General features: G+C 52.7%; 1 protein-coding gene across 5 annotated transcripts in view; it reads left to right on the top strand.

Moving 5' to 3' along the window:
• The first annotated feature begins 4,471 nt into the window (after window positions 1-4,471).
• TP63 (tumor protein p63) overlaps window positions 4,472-20,617 on the top strand; it is a 139,234-nt gene continuing 123,088 nt past the window's right edge. For 4 of the 5 annotated variants that reach the window (XM_053312302.1, XM_053312304.1, XM_053312305.1 and 1 more), the window contains exons 1-3: window positions 4,975-5,043; window positions 9,114-9,242; window positions 11,711-11,843. In XM_053312302.1, the coding sequence (XP_053168277.1) occupies window positions 9,169-9,242; window positions 11,711-11,843 (207 nt within the window). In that variant the 5' untranslated portion in view covers window positions 4,975-5,043; window positions 9,114-9,168. Of the gene's footprint in view, window positions 4,599-4,974; window positions 5,044-9,113; window positions 9,243-11,710; window positions 11,844-20,617 lie in introns of those variants that run through there. The other variant, XM_053312303.1, reaches the window with a different exon arrangement.

The following is a 20,617-nucleotide window of genomic DNA, read 5'->3' on the forward strand; positions in this document are numbered from 1 at the left end:
TGCACCATGCAGAGCACGCTTGTTTTGTACACTATCTGCAGCTGCTGAGGTCTAGTTAGAATGGTGGATAAACTCTTTTCATGGGGCAATTAGGCTTTATGTATATTTCATCAAAGGGACATTTTGTGTTTTATATCAGTGCAGGGCAGGGGTTCCTGTATAGTAAAGGAAGGCAGCACAATGCATACAGAGAAAACCTCCATGCAGTCTTCCCTTGAACATGTTGTTGATTACAACTCCCAGAATTCCCAACTGCAATGGCTTTTGCTTGGAGATTGTGTGGGAGTTGTAGTCAACCACACTTGGGAATCCCTCCCTGTCAGAGGGAACACTGCCCCCAGGGACCTTCAGCAGAGAGGGGGAGGCTCAGGCAGAGGTGCTTAGGGTACGAACTGAGGTGTTTCACATGTGTCCATATTTTAATCTGGTTTTGATAAGTCATTCCTGCTCACCCTCACTTTTCTCCAAAACGGGAATAATACTGGGACTAGCATTCAGCACATTGTGGCTCTTTCAGTTATTCGAGTCTTCTCTTGCATTTCAGTTTCACACGAGATGTAAAGTAAAGGTAAAGTTGCGCCGTTGAGTTGGTGTCGACTCCTGGCGCCCACAGAGCTCTGTGGTTGTCTTTGGTAGAATACAGGAGGGGGTGACCATTGCCATCTCCTGCGCAGTATGAGATGATGCCTTTCAGCATCTTCCTATATCGCTGCTGCCCCATAGAGGTGTTCCCCAGAGTCTGGGAAACACACCAGTGGGGATTTGAACTGGCAACCTCTTGTTTGCTAGGCAAGTTATTTCCCCGCTGTGCCATTAGCCGCCTGCAGTCCCCAGGCTTTTCAGTTCTTGGTGTGCAAAGTCTCCTGTGTGTGGTTGGAGTCAGGTGGCTAGTGCCCTCTCAGCGGCAGATACTATTCCCCCACCTGCACAGACATTGAGTTCTGGCTTCCAACCTGCTTCTGTCTCCAACTGTTGTCACACCGATGGCCACAGGAAGGGGGACGGAGTTGGGGGTGGAGGGATACAGGCCCTGCAGAGTTAGGGGAATTCCAGATGACAGGAGGAGGGCTTGCCAGAAGCTGGCTGTGCCCCCCCCCCGACTCTTCTCCCCTTGCACAGCTGCGTGCTTCATTTCATAGTGATGTCTACAAATCACCATCGTGTTAAAATGCAGCAGAGGGGAATTCCAGCAGGCACAGCCGCCTTGCCAAGTTCCTGGAGTCGGAGCTCTTCCCTCCCACCCCGCTGTCCCTTGCAAGGACTAAAAATACGACAGAGACCAAGTCCACGGGCTGAATGCTGCTGCCTCAGTTTCTTCATGGTACTTCTGCCCAAAGCATCAATGGCACAGGCACCGGCTTCAAATATAGGGGGCCCTTTAGGAGGAATTGGTTCTGGAGCAATTGGTTAGTGGAAGGTGGGGTGCGGGTGGGAGGGTTGTGAGCCTTTTCCTGGCTGCTGCCAGGATCACAGGTTTCGGCAAAGCAAAGGAGCCTGCCAGAGGAAGGGGTGGAGATGCTAAGGTGAAGCCTGGGCCCACTCACTTCTCCCAGCACGCCAAATGTGGCTGGATGAGCCTTTTTAAACAAGTGGACCCCTTGGGTCGCAAACCTTCAGCTCAGGTACCCCGTAGAGGTTGTATGTGTGCACTTATGCACACACAAATTTACCATTACCGGTATTTCCAGGCAAAATTACTCACATAAGGACATAAGAACAGCCCTGCTGGATCAGGCCCAAGAAGGCCCATCCAGTCCAGCACCCTGTTTCGCACAGTGGCCCACCAGATGCCACTGCTGGAAGCCACAGGCAAGAGGTCTGTGCATGCCCTCTCTCCTGCTGTTACTCCCCTGCAACTGGTAGTCAGAGGCATCCTGCCTTTGAGGCTGGAGGTGGCCCACCACCCTCCGACTAGTAGCCGTTGACAGACCTCTCCTCCATGAAGTTCTCCAAACCCCTCTTAAAGCCATCCAGGTTGTTGGCTGTCACCACATCTTGTGGCAGAGAATCCCACAAGTGGATTATGCGTTGTGTGAAAAAGTACTTCCGTTGGTTGGTCCTAGATTTCCTGGCCATCAATTTCATGGGATGACCCCTGTTGTTTTAGTGTTGTGTGCAAGGGAGAAATATGCCTCTCAATACACGTTCCACTATGCACTACCCACTCACGAGTACTCCCACTGCAATCAACGTTTTGAAGTTACTCCCATCGTGTCCCGTTTATTTCAATAAGGCTGCTTATGAGCAGCACAGCAGCAGTGTGGGGAGGCAGGAGCCCTCTGGGGACCCACAGGGAGCCCTCCCAGTACCTCTAGGGAAACCCCTGCTTAGAGTTACTCATGAGTAGTACTCTTTAGTAAGTCAGTCTGGATGTCAACCGCTGCCCTTGCCTGGGCCTGCTTGAGGGAGTGTTTGATCTGAATATCATCTAGGCCAGAGGCGTAGCTAGGGAAGAGGGGGCCGGGGTTCACCCCCTCCCTGGCGCCTCCTCAGAATGAGGGACCTAATGAAGAATATAGGGAGGGCTGGAGCTGGGGGGCCCGCCCAGGTTCTTTGAACCCGTCTGCTCAGTTATAGCTACACCCCTGATCTATTTATTATTATTATTATTATTATTACATTTATATCCTGCTCTTCCTCCAAGGAGCCCAGAGCGGTGTACTACATACTTGAGTTTCCCTTTCACAACAACCCTGTGAAGTAAGCTAGGCTGAGAGAGAAGGGACTAGTCACCCAGCTAGTCTCCTGGCTGAATGGGGATTTGAACTCGGGTCTCCCCAGTCCTAGTCCAGCACTCTAACCACTACACCACGCTGGCTGGCATCTTGCACTTCTGGAAACAGAACCCTGGTTTCCTTAAAAGAAGAAAGTTGTGATGGGCTTATATTCTGTGCAGGGAATGGAAGGCAGGAACAGACCTCACCTGCACTTCTGGGACGATGTAAAGAACAGGCCCACACCGTTGTGCAAGTCGGAAGCTGCCTTATCCTGAGTCAGACTCTCGGTCCATCTAGCTCAGTATTGTCAACACAGACTGGCAGCGGCTCTCCAGGGTTTCAGGCAGGAGTCTGTTATCCCAACCTTACCTGCTGGAGACGCTGCTAAGGATTGAACCTGGGACCTTCTGCATGCAACACAGATGTTCCACCACTAAACTACAGGCCTCTCCCCTAAGGCGAGTATCTTGTAGCAGACAGCACTCATAGCTAACCCATCCAAATGCAAACCAAGGTGAACCCTGCTTAGCAAAGGGGGCCATTCATGCTTGCTGCCGGAAGACAGCTGCACAGGTACTTCAGCTATTCCCAATGGAAGTATCTGTGCAGTGTGCAACTCACAGGAGTGGACCAGTCCCACCTATGCAGCAGTGTGAGTCTGTTTTTGACCTCTTCACCGCAGCCCAGGCGGGAGTCTGCTCCTCGCCTCCATTCCCCGAGCAGCCCGCAAATCAACTGCATCTGCCTGGCGCCGCTCTTGAAGCCTTGACAAGACCATGGCAAGTAAAAATCAACAGGTACAGCTTTTCCTGGCATGGAGCAGCCGTGGGGAATATAAGCTTGGTGGCCCAAAAGTGGGCCCCAGGGCCGTAGCTCAGTGGCAGAAGCATCTGCTTTGTATCCAGAAGGTCCCAGGTTCAATCCCGGGCAGCATCTCCAGGGCTGGGAAAGACCCCGGTCTTAAAACCTGCAGAGCTGCTGCTGCTGGTCAGGGTTCCGAGCTAGACGGACCAATAGTCTGACTCAGTATGCAGCAGCTTCATGCGTCAACCTCACTTCTTGGCTTTCTGCCTTTCCTGCAGCTGTGAAAGGGACAGGGGCCCTATGGAAGAGGTGCTTGGTGGAATCCGCCTCCATAGGGTCCATCGACTGGAGCATTCTGCCTCCAACAGTGGACGCTGGGCTCAATGCTTCTGAGGAGAACTTCACAGGCAAGGCATGACGCTTTCCCCACTGTGTGTCACCAGCACCTGGCACTCAGAGATAGACTGCCTCTGAACGTGGAGGCTCCCTTTAGACTCTCACGGCCAAAGACCACCGCTCCAAGCCACAGCTTGGTCTTTGCAAAGGAGGAGTGGTGTCCCTGTGAGATGCCATCCCTTCTTCTCCTCTTGTCCCTTTTCAAAGCGCTGTGACCCACCATCCCTTCATGGAGCCCTCGGTTGTCTGCCAGCCGAGGGCAGGGATTGTGCTCTCTCCAGCACACCTTTCCCCCAAACCTGCAAGTCAGCAAGCCAACTTATGATAACAACAACCATGCAAACAAGTGATGCAAAGGAATCATAGTGCAGCAAGCAATGAGAGCACAACAGCAAAACTACAGAGACAAAAAGCCCTCCCCCAACAGCACACAGGTTGTAAGAGAGGGTGGGCAAAACCAAATGGGGAGAAACACCCCCCCACACACACACCTGACCTTGCATCTAGTTTCTCCCTACAGGGCGGAGCTAAGCTTTGCCCCACCCTTACACCCAGGGAAAGGAAGCCTCCCCAGAATTCCACAGCATGTGCACTGCAGAGCTTTTAAAGAGCCACCAAGCGGCTAGTCCTCGGGAGGTTGCTTGGAGTTAAAGAAGGGGGCTGTTTGCTTCCAGCTGAAGGGTAAGCCAGAGATTTGCACTGGGGGGATTGAGTTTCTCCCTGCAAACTGCAAAAGAAGAGCCGTTGGGGGTTCCTGTCTAGCAGAAAGAGGGGTGGGAGGGAGGACTGCCCCACACTCCAGGCTGCTGTGTGCTTGTGGGGGTTTATCGAGAAGCTTTTCCTCTGTGCTTCCCAAGCAAGCCAACTGCCAGACGGCTCTTTGCACCGCAGGGCACAAAGCTGCCCCCAGGCGGGGTTTGCATCGTTCTTTGCAAAATCCCCCCATGGCTCCGGGGTGGAAATGCTGCAGCTGCCCCTGATTGCACGGGAGCAACCCGGGCGGGGGCGGAGTCTGGCTCGGGTGGGGCTGGCCCCCTTTTATGGGCGGGACTGGACTGGAGGCCCAGAGCAGGCCAGGCCTCCCCTGAGCTGGGGCTGGATGCAGGGGTGTGTGGGGCGGGCCCTGGTGAGTAGCTGGGCTCTGCAGTGGGGGCTTGGAGTGAGTGAAGCCTGCTGGGAAGCGGGGGGTGATGGGAGTTGTAGTCCAAGATCACTTGGGGACCCCAGCTTGAAAACCCCTGGCTGGAGGGATGGGCCCCAGGCTCAGTGGGGCTAAGGCTGTGGCCTGGCAGACCATGCAGGGGGAGTTGGGGGCAGAGAGCTGGGGCCCTCCAGTTGCCTGGACTGCCTCAGGCTGGATGTGTGTGTGTGTGTGTGTGTGTGTGTGTGCGGTTTGCTCCTGCTCCTCCATGCAGGGTGGGGGGAAACCCTGCAAAGGAGGTGGGGAAACGGGTCCTGGGCCAGTTGGCTTCCAGTTCTGCTGTTTTTCTGCTTGCAAGGTTTTCTTTTAACCCAAGGAGTGTTAAAAAAGACGTCCCCTGTGAGAATGTTTCTCTGGCTTCTCTGAGCTTTGTTTGTTTACCTGTTGAATCTGCTCCCCGCCCCAAACCTTCGTCCCTGGGTGGTTCACAACAACATAAAACAAGTTAAAACATACACAAAAATCTTAAAACAATGTAGGCAATCTAAAAATTAAAAACCGATTAAAACTTTAAAAATTTGAAAAACTGAAGAAGCTTGACTTGAAGAGGTGGGTTTTCAAGTGCTTTTTTAAAATGGTCAGAGATGACAATTAGTTTATTCTAGAAAGCAGACTTCTCTTTTCCACACTGCATTCATAAAAGATGTCATGCATTGCACAGTGAAGATTGCTGTGTCTTAATGTCTGTCAGAGTGATTATTATTATTATTATTTTGCATTTATATCCCGCTCTTCCTCCAAGGAGCCCAGAGTACTACATACTTGAGTTTCTCCTCACAACAACCCTGTGAAGTTGGTTAGGCTGAGAGAGAAGCGACTGGCCCAGAGTCACCCAGCAAGTCTGTGGCTGAACGGGGATTTGAACTCGCGTCTCCCCAGTCCTAGTCCAGCACTCTCACCACTACACCACCCTGGCTTGTTGCCGTTGTTCTTGGAAAACCAATAAGATATTAATATATTGTTTAAAAAGTATTATCTACTCTACACTGTGACAGTCCCGAGTTCCGGACAGGAAAGAGCCTTTCCCAGCAGTATCTGGGAAATCACCTTTGAATGTAACAGGCAGTCCAGGCTTGAGCTGAGCCTGAGAGCTTGGAGTCCCGCTGCCAGTCAGAGCAGACAGATCCCGGGCTAGCGGACCCAGGATTTGGCCCTCAGGCTCTGACACGTGACCTGCTGCTCTCTCCAAGCACAGAAGCCACGACTTCCTGGGTGCCTTCAGCGGTCCTGCTCTGCAGCCTCTTCACGGCTCCTCTCCAAGCTGGTGTGTCCCTGCAGGGGTGAAGTGAAGGCAGAGAGGAGGGTGGGTGCCTCCCTGAAGTCCCCTGGGCGTGCTTTTGGCACTGCTTTGGTTCAGCTCCTTGCACCATCCGGGGTGCTTTGCTCTGCAGACCCTCTTTTGGCAGTGTATCCGCTGCTGTGCTCCGTCCCCATCGGAGCCCAACCAGCACCATGTCAAGGCTCAGAGGGGGCAGCCCCAGTGCACACTTGTCCGCAGCCATTTGCTGTGCCCAAAGCTTCTCAGACTTGGGTCCCCAGATGTTGTTGGACTACAACGCCCAACATCCCCCACCTTTGTAGCCTAACAACATCTGGGGACCCAGGGTTGAGAACCTGGGACCTAGGGGGTCTTTCCCAAGCTGGGGCAGAGTTAGAGTAGTGGGCTTTTTTGTGGTCTGTTTCATAGGAGGAGAAAGAACTTGTGACTGTAACCCTTTGTATGTGTGAACAAGCCATTGTAAAATGTGTGGGCTAGTAAGTTTATTTGCATGGCTGCTGAGTTATGGTCTGGATTCCAAAGAGCAGAATTCCTGCCGTATTAATGTATTATTGGTGGTTATGGGGCAGATTGTCCCGGAAGTGTCGCCTGGGTCTGTGTGTTGGGAAAATAGGAAGCTGCCTTATACTGAGCCAGACCATTGGTCCACCCAGCTCAGCATTGTCTCTCCTACACGGACTGGCAGCGGCTTTCCAAGGATTCCGGCAGGAGTCTCTCTCAGCCTTGCCTGGAGATGCTGCCAGGGATTGAACCTGGGGCCTTCTGCATGCAAGCAGGCAGATGCGCTTCCACAGAGCTCAAGGGAAATATCTTCTAGTGCTCACATGTGGTCTCCCATCCACATCCAGATCTTGCTTAGCGGGGGGGGGGGGGGAATTAATGCCTGCTACTGGAAAACCATCATCATAAATGGCACAGCGGATAAATGCTTGACTAACAAGCAGAAGGTTGCCGATTCAAATCCCCGCTGCTACTATATCGGGCAGCAGCGATATAGGAAGATGCTGAAAGGCATCATCTCACACTGCGCAGGAGGAGGCAATGGCCAACCCCTCCTGTATTCTACCAAAGACAACCACAGGGCTCTGGGGGCAACAGGAGTCGGAATCGACTTGTTGGCACACTTTACTTTTGCCTTACTGCAAAACCAGCTCTCCTCCACATGTGTTTTGCCAGTCCTGTTGAGCACGATGGTAAATTGTTTTGCTTTAATGCTTGCTCTTATCATGCTTTATAGGCATGCTCTTTACCATCTTGGATCCCACTTCATGGGAGAAAAGAAGCATCAAGTTTTTGGTTTTTTAAATGAATGACTATGTTACGGCGACAGTGTGCTGAGATGGAAAGACCTCTGGCAGGCTCAGTGGTGACGGGTGCGCACTCTTCCTTTTCTCGCTGCAGAACTGCCTTGACCTGTAAATGCACCCGAGATGCAGACCGCAAGGGAATGGGTTGACTAACACATCCCTAGGATGCCTTGTTACTTCAGACAGAAGTTGTGAGCCCCTTTGCGATTTGAAACCCCAGGGGCTGATTGGTGATGGCACTAGAGGAAAGCATGCATTTGACAGAGTGTGGAGAGATGGTTTTGTTAGTGCTGGGGGACAGGCGATCAGTCCAGTGCTTTATGCCAACTTTTCTTTGTGCGGGACGTGCAGGAAGCCCTCTCACTTGCTGAGCAGCAAGAGTGCCATCCTGCTCCTGGCAGCATCTCCAGATAGGGCTGAGAGAGACTCCTGTCTGTAACTATGCAGAAGCCGCTGCCAGTCAGCGTAGTAGACACTGCTGAGCTAGATGGACCAAAGGTCTGACTCAGTAGAAAGCAGCTTCCTATGTTTTAGCTGCTGGATACGGTGATAACCCTGATGCCTTGCTGGTGAGCTTCCCAGCAGTAATCTGGCTGCTGGAGTTCTTGGCCTTTTTTTTTTTTTTTAAGTATTTTTTTTAATTCAGTTTTTCCACAACACAAAAAGGAAAGCACAAATAAAACAAACAGACGAACAGAAAAAAGAGAAAGAGCACATATGGACTTCCATCTCATCATTGAAACAAGTGTCAGTAACAATACCCAGGTCTTGCCTGTAGTTTCATCATTCTCCTCCCAATAAATCATACAGAAATCAACTCTGGGACATTTTTTAAGCATTTGTTATTACCCCTCGAAGGCCTGATGAAAATCCATTTTATAATGTGTTTTTAGATAAACAAGAAGAGGGTCCCAGTCCCTTTTTAAAACTTCAAGTTTATTTCTTAATAATGCTGTTAATTTTGCCCATTTCTGCCAATTCTAATACTTTAAGTATCCACGCCTCTTTACTCGGGCAATGACTGTCTTTCCATTTGCGAGCAAATGTCAGTCTTGCTGCTGCTGCCAGATACTTAAAGAGGATCCAGTATTTCCTCGGCAGAGCATTGTTGTCAATACCTAAGAGTATTGATTCTGGGCTCTGGGGAAAAGTCATTTTAAACACTTTTTTGAGCTCAGTATAAATTAAATCCCAATAGCCTTTAGACTTTTTACAAGTCCACCATAAATGTATATAGGAACCCTCCTCTTTTTTACACTTCCAACATTTATTTGACATGTTCTTGTAGATTAAGGCCAACTTCTTGGGAGTTGAATGCCGATGTTCTAGACTTAACAGGTCTTTGCTCTAGTCCAGAGTGGCCATTCCTAAGGCCGTGGGTCCCTAAATAATTTGCAATGTCTCTGTAGGTTTGTGGACACCTCAGGCCACTTCTCGTGGACGGAGAGTTATTACCACTCCACCATGTCTCAAGGCTCGCAGACGAGAGATTTCCTCAACCCAGAAGTCTTCCAGCACCTCTGGGATATCCTGGAGCAGTAAGTCGAAAGCCAGCATCCTTGGGAGTGTGGTGGGCTGAGGGTCTCATGAGGGGCGTGCTGCTTGGGGGGGGCCTCGGGGCCGGCCGGCCGGGCTATTGACGCGAGGTCTCCCCGGCCTGCATCACCGCAGGTAGCTCGCTGGTGTGGAGCACATGAGCCCCCAGCTCTGCATCCTGTCATTGGGAGGTCCCCCCCATCATCTCCAGCCCCAATGACCCAAGGGGGTGATGGGGGTTGTAGGCCAAAAACATCTGGGGAGGGGAACCAAAGGTGGGGCACTCCTGGTATCAATTATAAACCGGCCTGCAGGCTCTGAAAAAAAGAAAAGGGTGTACTGAGATCAGTTCGAATGATGCCGTTGAGCACACTTGCAGGCCGTTCGGTGCTTTGTGGAAGGAGGCAGAGAGGCTCGGCAGTCAGGCACTTGGCCCGTTGGAGCCCAGCCGGCATAAAGTCAAGGCATACAGGGCAGCCACGGTGACGGGACGGTGGCAACCCCATTTCTTCCCATCTCCTTGCATGCTCGGCGCTCCTGTGGCCACTATCCCCACTCAGTCCCTCTGCAGGCCTGTTTCTCGGCTACCCATTCTTTCAGTGCCCCCCCGCCCCCCCCGAACAACTCTCTCTCCCCTGTAGCTCCACAGGGGTCTCTGTATCCTCACCTCCCCACCCCACTTTCCTCCGTTTCTCCATCTCACAGACTGCCACCCCGTGGCTTCTTTTTTCCTTTCTGCGCCCCATAGTGCCCACTCCACACGCCCCTAGCTCTCTCTGCACCCCACCTGCTGCCCCCTTTTCCTGACTTCAGCCTGCTTTTTCTCCCCTTCGGTTGCTCTCCTCCTCGCCACTGCTTCCGACGGAAAAAGGTGCACAAACCTTTCACCCTCCCAGCAGTCTGTGCATGGAGAGAGTCTCTGACAAGGTGTGTGGCTTGGGTGGCTGGTTGCCGCTGGTTAGAGGAAGTGGGGCCCGCTCTGCCATGAGCCTCTGAGCATTAGCTGAGGAGCAGGCATCGCACATCCCCACCGCTGCTGCCTCTGGTGGGCTTGGCTAAGCCTCTGTTTACCCACAAAGAGCTGGGAGAAGAATGCAGACCGGGGAGGGGGGGGGATTTGGAATTCCCTTGGCGGTGGGAGGAGGGGGCTCAGCCAGGCAGGGAGGGGGCTGCAGGGCTTTCAGTGGTGCCGGCGGGCTCTAGACTAGGGCGAGACCATTGCAGCTGGGGGTGATGGGAGTCACAGTCCAGCCACAGCTGCGAAGCTGAGGACCAGCCCTGCTTTCGTGCCTCTCACAAGCAACCTGCTCTCTGGTGTAGAATGAACTCGACAGGTTCGTTTTTTTAAATTTAAAAGTAGTCACGTTTCTAGCTCTCACAGTTGGAGAAGCAGGACTTCAGGGCAGGAAGCGCCATGCTGCAGATGGGCCTGCCAGGCGGTGACCTTTCCTTTGGCGGCTCTCCCTGTGTCCCTCTGGTCTGGGCACCTTCCAAAAAGATCCCGCCAGCCCCTGGCTGTCTGCAGTGTGGTTCCCTCCCCACCCCCTTGCTAATGGATTCCATATGCTGCCCCAAAGCAACTCACATTTGGCCCAGGGCTCTGGTGATGCAGCCAGGCTGGAAGGATGCCGTTCTTTCATCCCATCTAGCGGGGCGTGGCTCGGTCTGTACACACAGTTCCTAATTGGATTAAGACTCCCCTATTTAATCCAAGGGCGTGCGCTGAAAGGGCCGTGGCTGCTTGGGAGAGAGTGACTGTAGAGCTGTTTGCACAGAGGCTGTTCAGTTAGCAAAAACTGGGTAGGACGAGTGTCTCTCCCCGTTCTGGGAGCTGTGCATTCTTCTACTTTTTAGTTGTATGGCAGCAAACGCAGGAGGCGGAGGAGGAGGGAGAGGGAGAAATGATTGTGTGGGAGAGAGGAGCTGGGTAGGCCAGTTTGCCTCCTACCTTGGTAAAGTTCTGGGTATGAAAGCAGGGTAGGGTGACTCTGTCCTCCCCGGCTCCTGCCTCCAAGGCAACCACTTCTCCCTTCTCCCACCTAGATGTTTGCTCCCACATAACCGAAAATTGGGAGCAGTTGTGTGAACAGCCTCACTCTCTTGTACTGTGTGCCAGTATCTGTACAAGCCTACAGATTTCTTTTCCATGGGAATGCATTCATTTTCGGAGTCGACCCTAACCCTCCTAAATGTGCACTGCAGAGTGCATGTCTTCCTGTTGAACATAACACATGCAGAATTGCATGTGTATACAGATCAACCGTTGTGGACACTGCAGATGGTGTATTCAGTGTTCCCTGAGAATAAGGTTTATACTCTTGCCTTGGCTGAGTGTTAAAAGGATTAAACAGTGACAGGTGTTTGCAGAATCCTCTTCAAGTGCCCTGGCATCTCTGTGGGGGCCTCCTTTGAATGCCCATGTGGGCACATTCCTTGGGTACCGCTCAGCTCTTCTCTGTGTGTTTTTTAGACCCATCTGTTCAGTTCAGCCAATTGACCTGAACTTCTTGGAGGAGCCGACCGACAATGGCCCCGCGAACAAAATCGAGATCAGCATGGACTGTATCCGGATGCAGGATGCGGACACAGGTGACCCCATGTGGGTGAGTAAGGGAAGATAAACTTGGGGTGGTGTGAGGAGGGAGACTTTTTTGTTTGCTGCTTAAAACATTCCTAAAAGAGGGCAGCTGCCAGGGTTGAATGTGGTGCCCATCTGCAAAACGGGTGGCTGATGCTCCCTCGTGTTGGCAAACCTCCCTTGGACATCCGGCAGTGAGCCGAGTTCCAGAGTTCACCTAGGCCGCCTTTTGAACACGGACACAGATCAGACGGGTGTCACTGATGTCAACGCATGTGAATCTTGGCTGGCGGTTGGTGCCGTGGTTGTAGACGGGAGGTTTTTGGCTTCCCGAATGGAGGGGCTGCTTCTCGCCGCCAAGTGCGGTCCCGGCCGGCTTGCTCTCCCCCCTTGCGTCTGTGAGAGTTTGCTCAGCTGCTTGGGCGGCTTGTGGCCTCTTCAAAGCTGCGCTCGGGGCTGTCGCCGAGGAGCGTGGCCTTCCCTTCCAGCCCGCTGCCTCCGAGGCACGCCGCTCTGTCATGCCGCTCCGCACCGCTCTGGCGTGTGGCTCTAATCTGCTGTTGACTCAAGGCCCGCCTGAGTGCTCTCTGCCCCTCTGGGCGCGCACAAATATGCCACTCTCCCGGCACTCCTGCAGACGCCCCCTTCATTCATCCCAGCCGGCACAAAAGGCTCTTGGCGGTGGCCAGGATCGGCCCCCTCCGGGCCTCTGTGCAAACAGGGGGAGGTTTGTCTTGCCGCCTGCTTGTGAATTGCCAACGATCGCTTGACAGGCGGCAGCCCAGCCTCTTCGGCGAGCAAGGAGGAGCCCGCTGTTTGCTTTGCTGCTCCGTGGAAGGGAACGAGGAACCTGTAGCCCGGGGGAAGGTGTTCGCTTGTGTTTAATCAGCCTGAGCCCTCTTCCCCCTCGCCCTTCCTCTCCATCGCCCCGGGCCAGGCGTCCGCCCAGCACCTGTCTCCAGCCTAACCCCGGTGGTGGCACTTCAGACACAGCAGCCGGCCGGCCTGCCTGCCTGCCTGCCTGCGCGGCTTGCTCCTGGAGCTGACGGGGGGGGGGCAGACCCACACAAAGGAATGCAGCAGCAGCAGCAGCAGGAGAGAGGGCCCTTGGGCTGCAGAAGCTGGCAGTCGGGTTTGTAGGCAGTGGAACAGAGGAAAGCTGCCTTCTCCCGGGTCAGACCACCCGGGGTCCCTCTAGCTCAGTATGGTCGACACAGACTGGCAGCGGCTCTCCAAGCTTCCAGGCAGGGGTCCTTCCCAGCCCTGCCTAGAGATGCTGCCAGGGATGGCACCTGGGGCCTTCTGCGTGCAAAGCGGGTGCTCTGCCACTAACCTGCAGCCGCCCCTTCCCCAAAGATGGCTCCCTTGGGTCTCCCATCCAGGCACGCACCACACCAAGATCTGCTTAGCTTCAGCAAGAAGGCTATATGATGTGCCCTTAGGACCATAGGAAGCTGACATTATACTGAGTCAGACCCTTGGTCCGCCTAGCTCAGGATTGCCTACGCAGACTGGCAGCGGCTTCTCCAAGGTTGCAGGCAGGAGTCTCTCCCTGCCCTATCTGTAGATGCTGCCAGGGAGGGGACTGGGAATCTCCTACATGCATGCAAGTAGGCAGATGCTCTTCCCAGAGGGGCCTGTTCCCCTAAGAGGAGTATCTTGCATTGCTCACACACGTAGTCTCCCACTCAGTTGAAAACCAGGGCAGACCCTGCTTAGCGAAGGGGACCGTTCATGCTTGCTGCCACAAGACCAGTTCTCTTTGCCTAACAGCTCTCCAAACAGTGGCCGTGTTTGGTCGGCGTCGTGGCTAGGAGGCGGACGTAGGAGATGGGGTAACCCTGGTTCAGATCCTTTTTGGGACCAGCCTCTCGTTCTCTCAGCCTGAGCACCCCCCCCCGCCCTTTCTGCAAAATAGGGGTGATGATACGGATCGTAACACTCGCCAGCGCTCAGGGGGGGTTGTAAAGACCACACGATAAGGCAATACGCTTGAAACGCTTTGGACACTCACAACAGCACTATAAAGAATTGCAGTGCTGGCAATGAGGTCAGTGCACACATGCCTTTGTTGTGTCCAGACCGGCTGAGGAGGGCTCTGGGGGGTCCTTTGGTCTGTGCCAGGCTAATTGCAGGCTTGGCTGGATGCAGGGTTTGCAAGAAGGGCCCACCGAATCAACCCTCTGCTTTTCATCCCCCATGCCAAGCGTCTGCTGGTTGTGGGGAGGGGTTGGCAGAGCAGAAGCATGGCTGCGAGGGGTGCGGTGGGCACGTGCAGCTGAATACGCGTAAGCAGCCCCACTCTCAGCCTTGGGTCCCAGATGCTGTGGGACTACAACTCCCTTCATCCTGAAGGCCACTGTGGCTAGGGGTGATGGGAATTGTAGTCCAGCAATATCTGGGGACCTACAGCTGGGGACCCCTGCTCTAGAGTATTCAAAACGGTTCACGTTTTCAACATTTGATAACATGGATTACCAGACCTTATTCTGGTATTATTGTTGGAGAAGCATGTAATTTCCCCCCTATTGAATAAAGCCAAAAATAAAAACTCAGTTGCAACAGCCTTGTAAGGTATCTGTAAAGATACTGTAAAGCATCACCCCATCTTGCTGATCGGAGGCCGTTGCTTGTCAGAGTCCAGCTGATGACAGAGGCAAGCAACATGGGCACACTGTTCCCTCTAACAGGGGTTCCCAGATGTTGTTCACTACAATTCCCAGCTTCCCCAGCTGCCATGGCCTTTGGCTGGGGATTATGGGAGTTGTAGTCAGCAGCATCTGGGAATCCCTGTTAGAGGGAAGACTGCAGGGGCGCCTCTGAGATACTGGCGCCAAAGACCCACTCCTGTAAGATGTTCCTTCGGCTAGCCCAGCCTCTCCTTCCCCACATCTCCGGGCACTGGTCTTTCTCTGCCCACCGCACCCCATGTGTTTTGACTAATTTGTCGCCTTGACTTCTTTGGCTAATGCCGGTTAGGGCTGGGCCTGGGATGGTGTCATGTTAAACTTCTGGACAGCACTTAGCCCAAGGATGGCTGAGGGCGTGGGGAGGAGTGCTGGTCTCGCAGTCGTGAGCATGAATCGCCCTCTTTGCTAAGCAGGGCCCACCCTGGTTTGCACTTGGCTGGGTGACTAGATGTGAGTGCTGTCTGCCGTTAAGGGACGGGGCTGTAGCTCAGTGGCCGAGTATCTGCCTTGAGCACAGGAGGCCCCGGCAGCACCTCCAAGAGAGGGCTGGGAGAGACTCCTGCCTGCACCCTTGGAGAGCCGCTGCCAGTCCGGGTAGACCCTCCTGAGCGAGATGGACCAAGGGTCTGACTCCGTAGATGGCAGCTCCCGGTGTCCCTCGGGAGCTGCCCAAGGGCTTGGTGGCCCGGTTAGGGTTCATGCTCCTACGTGAGAACAAGCTGTTTGCAGCTGCCTCTCAAGGAAGGACCCCTAAGCGGTTTCCAAGGCACCCCAGGGGGCTGGGAGGCGGTTTGAAAGCGCCTGCCCCTAGAAGTCTCCAGTCGGCTGCAGACTTGAGAGAGGCCTGCCGCCCGGAGGGGAGGGGGCTGTCTCTCTCCCCCCAGCCCCTCGCTTGATTTTCCGCCTCCCCCCACTGCCTGCTCATCTTCCCTCTCGCCCTCCGGCAGTCTTGCCTGGCTGAACCAGTTCAGCAGAATGCCTCCTTGCAGGAAGTCTGCTCGTCTGTCCCATCTTTCCAACTCGACACACTGTTTAATCGCATAGCTGTAGAAAGAGCTCGTGCCCTGAGCGGAAGCAGGCATTCTCCCCCTTGATTGTAGAGCTTTTCCCCCGCCGTGATGAAAACTGTATAAGCAAGGGAAGGCCAGAGGTGATTTTGGAACCTGGACCTAAAGGCCTTTGGAGCCCCCTCCCCCCCTGCAAATTAAGCATCCGCATGCCCCCCTGGGCAACCACACCACCCAGGACAGACGAATGAGGATTTGGGGCCCCCCAGGGGCTGTGGAGGCCCAGGACTTCAGTCCCGAAGTCCAGGGGTAAGAGCGCCTCTGGGGAAGGCTGCCATTTTATCTCCCTCCCCCCTGCCAATTTCCCCAAGTCTCCCTGCTTTGCAAAAAGCTCCAGAGCAGAATTCACGAGGAGGAGGAGGAGAGACGAACTGCTCGGAGCTGCTGGAACTTCTGCACTGCTTCCTCTTGGGCGGCATCATGTCCAAAGGCAACCAAATGTACCATAATTTATCATTAATGCTCTCAAAAGTGTTCATGGACAAGGATGTCTGGAGGTGACCAGGTGACTGTAGTGCTGGAGTTGGAATCAAACGGGGATGCCTTGAACAGAGCTTTCTGCTCTGCTTGTAGCACTACTTAGGAGCTTAGGAAGCTGCCACATACTGAGTCAGACCATTGGTCCATCTAGCTCAGTGTTGTCTACGCAGACTGGCAGCGGCTTCTCCAAGGTTGCAGGCAGGAGTCTCTCTCAGCCCTGTCTTGGGAGATGCTGCCAGGGAGGGAGCTTGAAACCTTCTGCTCTTCCCAAAGTGGCCCATTATTCCCTAAGAGGAAGGTCTTACTGTGCTGACACATGTAGTCTCCCATTCAAATGCAAACCAGGGCAGACCCTGCTTAGCAAAGGGGACCATTCGTGCTTGCTGTAGCAAGACCCTCGCTCCTCCTCTGTAAGGCTTTTGAGCATCTGTAGCTCAGCCCAGGCTACACCCTTGTCGGCTCAAAGGATCTCAGAGTAGAAAAGCTGGGAGCTCGCTTGGCAGGGAGCTGTCTGGTTGCATAGGCAGTCTTGGACTGGAGGGGCTGATGGTCTGTCTCCGAGCCACACCATGGGCTAGATGGACATCCACCTGGCCCAGTTCTGTCTAGTCCAGGCGTTCTCAGACTTGGGTCCCTAGATGTTTTGGGTCTACAGCTCCCATCCTTCCCAGCCCCCAGAGTGGAAGGGGTTCCCCACCTTGGGCCCCCAAGCCTGAGGATCCTGCTCTCCTCTGACTTCAGCAGGGTCTCTGGAAGAGAGGGGCCTTTCCCCGCCCTCCTTGGAGAGACCCCTTTAATGGGAGATGCTGCCTGGGATTGAACCTGGGAGCTTTACCACTCAGAGGAAGCGCTCTTCCGCTCTCTGCTGAGGCAGGGATCGCGAGGGGTCTGTCTCTGGAGAGTCCCCCCAGGATTCTTGTCTGTTTAAAGTGGTATATTTGTAGTGTGCGTTGAGCCTCGGCTAAAGGTCTTACCTTAAATCCAACCATTAGGAGCACGCAGAGGCAGGCATTCTGGATTAAAGTAAAGTTGTGCTCTTGAGTCGGTGTCGACTCCTGGCAACCACAGAGCCACATGGTTTTCTTTTACTGTCGCATATTTATGGAATTCCTTTGCCTCAACTTCACTCGTGCTGCTTCAAGCATTCTGAGCCTCTCTCCTGCTGCTGGTGTCAGGGCATCTGTGAAAGACAAAACTGCCTTTTTAATTGTGCTTGGATCCGGGTTTTGAATGCATTGATCCCCATTCAATTTGGTGGATTTTCATTCTTGTATCAGACTTGCTGGAATGTCTGTGAATAGATGTGCTCTCTGACGGGCAGTTAAGTCACCCTCCATCTTTTCCCCATAAGGAAGCCCATGTCTGGGAATGTCTCTGGAGGAATTAGTGCATTTGTAGAAAAGTTCAGCTCATTTCATTGTTGCTGCTTCCATCAGTGCTGCTGGTGTGCATTTATGGGCCCTCTTGAAAAAGGAAAAAACCCACGCTGGACAAATTGCCAGAGGCCAGTTCCAGTCATTGATGAAACTTGTGAGACTTCCTGCCAGTCTTGCTTGTTTCAGGGCAAAAGGTAAAGGGTGCTGTCGAGTCGATTTCGACTCCTGGAGCCCACAGAGCACTGTGGTTGTCTTTGATAGAATACAGGAGGGCTTTGCCATTGCCTCCTCCCGCGGAGTATGAGATGAGGCCTTTCAGCATCTTCCTAGATTGCTGCTGCCTGATAGAGTACCAGCGGGATTTCGAACCGGCAACTTTCTGCTTGTTAGTCAAGCATTTCCCTGCTGCACCACTTAAGGTGACATTTCAGGGAGTATAGGGTGCGGGGTGGGGCAGCAGGGTTGGGTAATTCAGAATGCGGACAGACTGTTTCCAACCACATCGTGATGGGATTGCATCTCAGGCCTCTCACTGGTCAACGTCTGCCCCAGTCTGGCATGGGAAGTGGGAGAGCATTTTGCGAAAAGCCACCTTGCAGCAGAGAATCGCAGGAGAAATGCAGAAATTGGCTGGCGGCAGCTTAATTTTTTTAAAGTGTAAGTTAAAAGTAGACTTAAAAATTCAAAAAAATTAAAGCATAACTGCATGGGCGAGCAGGAAGATAGATGCCCTTTTTAAACTTACTTACTTACTTACTTACTTTATTTATTTATTTATTTTTACATTTTTATACCACCTTTCGTTAAAAGAAAACCCCAAGGTGGTTTTTTTTAAAAAAACAAGCTGCAATGGCTGGCAGCGGGGGGGAAAGGACCCTTGTGGTCAGTGTGTGGTCCAAACTGGAGCATTTCCAGCCTCCCTGTTCCGAGCTTACACAGCCCTATCGGACTCATCTTGCCTCTGAGCTTGGAGGTTGTCTATAGCCAGCCAGACTAGTATTCATTGATTGATCCACCCTCCTCCGTGAATTTGTCTAAACCTCTTTTGAAGCCATCCAAGTTGGTGGCCATCACCGCATCCTGTGGCAGAGAGCTCCACAGATTAATTAAGTGCTGTGTGAAAAGTACTTCCCTTTGTTTGTCCTAAATTTCCTGGTCATCAGTTTTGAGGGATGACCCCTGGTTCTAATGTTGTGAGAGGAGAAAGTTTTCTCTCTCTCCACTTTCTCTACTCCATGTATGATTTTATAGACCTCTATCATGTCTCCCTGCAGTCGTCTTTTTTTCTAAACTAGAAAGACCCAAGTGTTGTAGCCTTGCCTCATAAGGAAGGTGCTCCAGGCCCCTGATCATCTGGGTTGCCCTCTTCTGCACCTTCTCCAGTTCTACAATATCCTCCTTCAGATATGGTGACCAGAACTGTACATTAGGTGTTGCTTGAAATAAGAATTATTTTTTTTGAACGCTCCGTTTTGCTAAGAGAAGGGCTATAGCTCCGTGGTAGTAGAGCACTTTCTTTTCATGCAGAAGTCTCAGTTTCAACCTCCAGTGTGTCTAGTTAACAAGAGTCCCAAGTATCTTATGCGAGTTGCTGCCAGCCAGAGTGGGCACTACTGAGCTAGGTGAGGCACCATTAGGCTGACTCGGTACAAGCAAATAAGAAACAATGAGACACTCACCATACTAGGTACAAACCACATAATGAAGATTGTGTAACAAATTGGTTTAGTATAGTTCTATAATCAAAGATACTCTCGACAGTAATCTAGTTTGTTTCAAACAAGTCCACAAATCCACAGTGGTGACCTCCGTTTCGATCTTGGTCTTTGTCAAGTGGAGAATATAGTCTTAAGAAATTTCCAAGGTAAAGCTTTTTACCTTCTTAGAATGTCACAATAAGTTGCTTCCCTTAGTAAATTTTCTAGAAGTAACAGAGGTGGCTGTACACATTATTGCATTCTGGGACATTTGGACCACTCCTGTCAAGTTTATGGAGCTTTTCTAAGACAATTCTCCACTTGACAAAGACCAAGATCAGAATGGATCGGTCAATGGTGGGGATCTCATGGTGTCTTATTTGCCTGATTTAAGAGATCCCAGTACGCATTATTTATCTCTGACTTGGTACGAGGCAGCATCCTAGGTTTCAGCCCAAACACTGCTGCTTTGAGACCAGTCCCCAGCAGTGATAGAACATCAGAATTTTAGCTCTGCCGAGAGAAGCGTTGACTCTCTTCCTGGTTGCTTCCTTTGCCACCTTCTGCTGAATTTTACCTGGGATTAGTCGTCCTAGGGATTGTTTCCTTAAGCAGGTCTCTCAGCAGTTCAACCTGCTTTCCCCAAACACGGAGGCCCCTGTGGAGAAGAAAGGGGGGCAGGAAATTTCCCAGGGGCAGGGCTCCCTCCCCAGACTTTCTCTCTGATTCCACTGCACACATCCCTGGCCTGGGAGTATGAAGCAATCTTCCTGCTCTGCTTCTTAACACTTCGCTCCAGATCTTCAAAGTGCTGCATAAACGTTTAATTAAAAGAGATCTTGATCTTGAAGCAACAGGCTCCCGGCGGTTTGGCCTCTGGAGGTTGGAAGCAGAGCAAAGAGGGAGCCTCTGCAACGGCCTTCCCTGCACCCCCTTCAGTCCCAAGTGCTCCGATATTTCCTCTGATCCATTTGAGGCCGAGCCCTGGAGGAGGAGGAGGAGGAGGAGGAGGAGGAGGAGAAACTCCTTTGGTCACCTTAATGGCTCTGAAAAGCTCTTTAGGTGGGATAGCAACATTGAGGGGATGGCTGCCTCTTCAGGGGTTGTATCCTGGACACAGTTGAGGCATGCATTGGGTGATCCTCTCGAAACTGGGGGGAAGTTACGTGTGTGCAGGACTGCAGTCTCTTGGGGTGTGTCCAAATGATGTGAAATTTGGGGCCTGGCCATGGCCCTGCGAGGCCTTTGGCCCCTGCAGTAGAGCTGGAAAGGGCTGTGGCCGTTCGGTACTGCCCAAAGGCAGGACTGTCCACGCTCTGTTGCCAGATTTGGCTTTTTTAAAGCCAAATTTTGGGTTACGGCCCATTTGACTCACGAGTATACCCCTTAGGTTCTGGCCACACTGCGGTCCAGGCAATGTCTGCAGCTGAGCTGTGAAGTTCTTGCTTTTTGTGTGAAACGGGTGACCCGCTTGGGCCCTCCAGTGTCT

The sequence above is a fragment of the Hemicordylus capensis genome, chromosome 3 (assembly GCF_027244095.1).
Source record: "Hemicordylus capensis ecotype Gifberg chromosome 3, rHemCap1.1.pri, whole genome shotgun sequence".
NCBI classification, from domain to species: Eukaryota; Metazoa; Chordata; class Lepidosauria; order Squamata; family Cordylidae; genus Hemicordylus; species Hemicordylus capensis.